This window comes from Vollenhovia emeryi, unplaced genomic scaffold (assembly GCF_000949405.1).
Source record: "Vollenhovia emeryi isolate VEMERY1.0 unplaced genomic scaffold, V.emery_V1.0 DF940329.1, whole genome shotgun sequence".
Classification (NCBI taxonomy): domain Eukaryota; kingdom Metazoa; phylum Arthropoda; class Insecta; order Hymenoptera; family Formicidae; genus Vollenhovia; species Vollenhovia emeryi.
The window spans coordinates 4,513-9,008 of NW_011966037.1; the positions used below are offsets into that span (position 1 = coordinate 4,513).

The following is a 4,496-nucleotide window of genomic DNA, read 5'->3' on the forward strand; positions in this document are numbered from 1 at the left end:
AAAAGCTCTCGCGTCGCATACCGCGTCTACCGTTCCGTTTTCGTGTCCGCTTTGAGAAACAAACCATTTATTATACCAATGTCCCGCTTTTCTCAAGCAAACGCCATCCCAACGCTTCGACTTCATTAAAAAACAAAAATGATATTCAAACTGTTTTAGCATAAAACATACCGTAAAAGATTGTACGAATCCCCGCGCGTGTCGAACGTGTAATAAACGGCACCATACCTTATTGCATTTCGACACTTCGGCCGCGCCGGTTGCGAATGAGCAATCGTCAGAAACCGTCCCGGCAACACCCGGGACATCTGAAGAAGTCGCGTCACATTTCCTCTCCAAAACCGTGCGCCGCATTCTCAAATTTTGCTTGCGACGGCTCGAGTGCGAGTCTATTCGCCCTACGGACGGTACGTCACAGTACGCGCGCTTCTCGACCAAGGCTCCGTTTCTACCTTTATTACCGAATCGCTTACTCAACGCTTACGACTCTCCAAACTAAATCGCTCAGTTTTTGTTACCGGCATTAGTGAAATGCGCTCCGTCGTACGCCACGCCGCGCAAATTACCATTACCCCAGCGACTCGCGAAACACCTGCCTATTCAAAGACCGCGCTCATACTTCGGTCTTTAACCAAGTATTTACCGAATCGAATCCAGAGCATCGGTCCGTGGCAACATGTCGTCGGGCTCGAGTTAGCTGATAGTGATCCTTTAAATGCCGAACCGATTGATGTTATAATCGGTGCTGATCTATTCGGTATGCTCGTTCTCGATGGGATTCGAAAGGGTTCTGAAAACGAGCCCACCGCGCAAAATACCACATTAGGCTGGATACTCTCTGGACCCATCACGCCGGTACCGAGTCATGTAGCAATCTCTGAGGTCGCACATCACGGAGTTGTGCTCGAGACTCTCGATCGCGATCTTCGTCGGTTCTGGGAGATCGAGGAGATCCCTCAGACCACGTACCGAAGCCCTGACGAGCAACTATGCGAGGAACATTTCTTGCAAACCCACTCGCGAACGCCTCAAGGACGTTATACCGTCAGGTTGCCGTTTAAAAACGGACCCTCTCTTTCGCTAGGAGAATCTCGTGCGATTGCCATATCGAGTTTCCACCGTATGGAGCAACGGCTCCAACATGACCCCTCCAAGGCTGCTGAATACAGTGCCTTTCTCGAAGAATACGAGAACCTCGGTCACATGACCAAAATCCAACCGACAGCTATTGTCAAACCTACGCAAAGCTATTATATACCGCATCACGCTGTCTTGCGCGATAGCAGCTCAACCACACGTTTGCGCGTTGTATTTAACGCTTCGTGTCGTACCGCCAACGGCATGTCGTTAAACGACCACATGCTGATTGGCCCCAAACTTCAGCGAGACCTAGCCACGATCATTCTACGGTGGTGCCAATATCGATATGTTTTTACCGGAGATATCGAAAAAATGTACCGACAGATTGCCGTTGACACGCGAGATACCGATTATCAACGCATTGTCTGGTGCTCGTCATCCGATAAACTCCTCTCTGAGTATCGCCTGCTCACCGTTACCTACGGCACTGCCGCCGCTCCATACCTCGCCATTCGAGTCTTAGAACAACTCGCGCACGATGACGGTTCTCAATTTCCATTAGCCGTCCCGGTTTTATGCCAGCAGACGTATGTCGATGATTGTGTTGTCGGGGCAGACGACAAGTTTTTAGCTTGCCAAACCCGCGATCAATTAATAGCATTACTACGCAAAGGGGGATTTCGCCTACGAAAATGGGCCAGTAATGCTACCGAGCTGTTGTCCGATCTCGACCCCGCCGATCACGGCATCGCGACTCATAAAACCCTTCGCGAAGATGAGCACATCAAAGTGCTCGGCATTACTTGGAATCCGACGCTCGATGTATTTCAATTTCACGTCGCGATACCGTCGTCCGTCGGAACAACCAAACGCGCGATTCTATCGACCATTGCAAGATTTTTTGACCCTCTCGGATGGGCGACTCCCGTGTTAATTACCACAAAGTTATTTCTGCAACAATTGTGGTCTCTCCAATGCCAATGGGACGATGACATTCCCAGCCAACACCTTGACCAGTGGTCTGAGTACCACTCCCAACTTTCATGTCTCAATTCGCTGACTATTCCCCATTGGACCGCGTATGGATCGCATACCATTCACCGAGCTCTTATCGGATTTTCCGATGCCTCGACCAAAGCCTTTGCCGCCGCCGTATATCTGCGAGTCGTGGATGTCGACGGTTCGTATCTCTTCTTACCGCGAAAACAAAAGTCGCACCGCTTAAAACCATCAGTGTTCCCAGACTGGAGCTGTCCGCCGCGCTTTTGCTCGCTCGTCTGATCCATTACATACGCTCGGCTCTTCAATTTCAAAATGCCGAGTGTTCCTGTTGGATGAACTCTACCGTTACCCTCGCCTGGTTAAATCAATCCCCATCCCGATGGACGACTTTCCAACCGTGTTTCCGCCATCTAATCGCTTCTTCCGAATGTTCCCTGGCGGCATGTTCCAACGAAGGACAATCCCGTGGACTGCGCATCCCGCGGTCTCGCCCCCGAAGCGCTCACACATCATCGGCTTTGGTGGTCAGGCCCGTCATGGCTCCGGAATCCTCCGGAACACTGGCCGACTTCGTGTCCTCCCGTATCATCCGACAGCTCTCTTGAGCTGCGTCGAGTCAAACCCGTGCATTCGTTGCATTTCGTGCAGACGTGGAATCTTATGTCTCATTACTCTTCATGGCCCAAATTATTACGCGTTACAGCCTACCTGTACCGTTTTCTTGATCGGCTACGATCCGATAAGCGTGCATCCACCGACGCTATTTTGAATCCCGAAGAGATTCATAGAGCTAAGCGCTACTGGCTCACCATTATGCAGCTCGTTATGGGCGCTTAATCCACATTTGGACGCTGACGGACTGCTCCGTGTTCGCGGAAGACTTCGTCACGCTCAGCTTCCAGAGGCGACGAAGAACCCGATCGTCTTACGATCTCACCCGTTCTTAAATCTCATTATCGAGCACCATCATCTTCGAACGATGCATGCCGGCCCTCAATTAACGCTCGCGTCACTGCGAGCCGAGTTCTTTATTCTCCGATCACGTGCTACCGTTCGTTCCGTTCTTTATAAGTGCGTTCAATGCGCCCGCGAACGCGCCGACGTGCCCTTCGAACTCATGGGCGATGCGAGAGTTAACCGTACGGCTCGCGCATTTATACACACCGGCGTGGATTACGCCGGACCGATTACTACTCGAACAGCCCCGGGACGAGGACATAAGTCTCAGAAATCATACATCGCGCTGTTCGTGTGCCTCACGACAAAGGCTATCCACCTCCTGGAGCTCGTCTCCGACTACAGCACACCGACCTTTCTCGCTGCGTACCAACGTTTTGTTTCCCGTCGAGGATTACTCCTTTCAATGTTCTCCGATAACGGAACCACGTTCCACGGGGCTGATCGAGACCTTTCCGAGGCGCATGCGAAAGCGATCCGTGATCCGTCATTTCAAAACCAACTCGCGACGAACAGCACGGCGTGGCATTTCCTCCTTCCTGCCGCACCGCATTTCGGCGGCCTGTGAGAGGCCGGCGTCCGAAGCGTGAAGCAACATCTCAAACGCTGTATCAGCGCACACACGCTTATGTGCGCGTGTGAGGAGATGACCACGCTGCTCTGTCGAATCGAATGTCTTAATTTGCGCCCGATAGCTCCCGTTTCCAATAATATCGACGATTATAATGCGTTGACTCCTGGTCACTTTTTGATCGCAAACCCATGTCGAACAGTACAACGGTGGAAGTGCATGCTTTGTTGTACTCTTCCACATAGTTTGGGTTAGGTTATATCTTAACGAGGTGGAGCCCCCCCGCAGGGAGGGGGGCGGAACATACTGGGTGTTTACGTATAGTAATCAGATTTGCAATCGGATTAATCGCAGTCTAGAAAACCGACTTGGAGAAAAGTTCCCTAGATTAATCGGATTTATAAACATGTCTGTGGAACAATCGGATTATATCGGATTAATACGGAATTGTAGGAAAACGCGCAAATTTTTCTCGTCGCAGAATTTTGAGAAGAAATGAAAAAATAGGTATGTATGTACTTTTTGTTATTCTCATAATAATTAAATTTCATTCTTCTTCACATGTATATTGAGCGATAAATGTATTTATATTTTTCTGAAATATTTTAGAGAAACAAATAGACCGTAACCTCACTGTGTTTCAATCACTTATGGTTAACGATTACATGCGTATGTAATCTAATAATAGTTTTATTAGTATTCTTACAGAACACAAACATGGATTTATTAATTTTATGGAATATATTTAATAATAATAATGAAGAAAACGAAAATGCGTGGCCAATACGTCGTATAAGAGAGCGACATATTAGAATTAACAACTTCTATGAAAATGTTATTCCTAACTATTCTTTAACAGGTAAGAAGTGTAGACATTCATTTTCTT

The 4,496-nt window shown here is 48.8% G+C and overlaps 1 protein-coding gene across 1 annotated transcript; it reads left to right on the forward strand.

Annotated features, from left to right (window-relative positions):
- The first annotated feature begins 531 nt into the window (after window positions 1-531).
- On the forward strand, window positions 532-2,361 carry LOC105556114. Its single transcript, XM_012003187.1, has one exon. It carries the CDS (start codon window positions 532-534, stop codon window positions 2,359-2,361), a length of 1,830 nt encoding a protein of 609 aa, XP_011858577.1.
- Window positions 2,362-4,496: the final 2,135 nt, after the last annotated feature.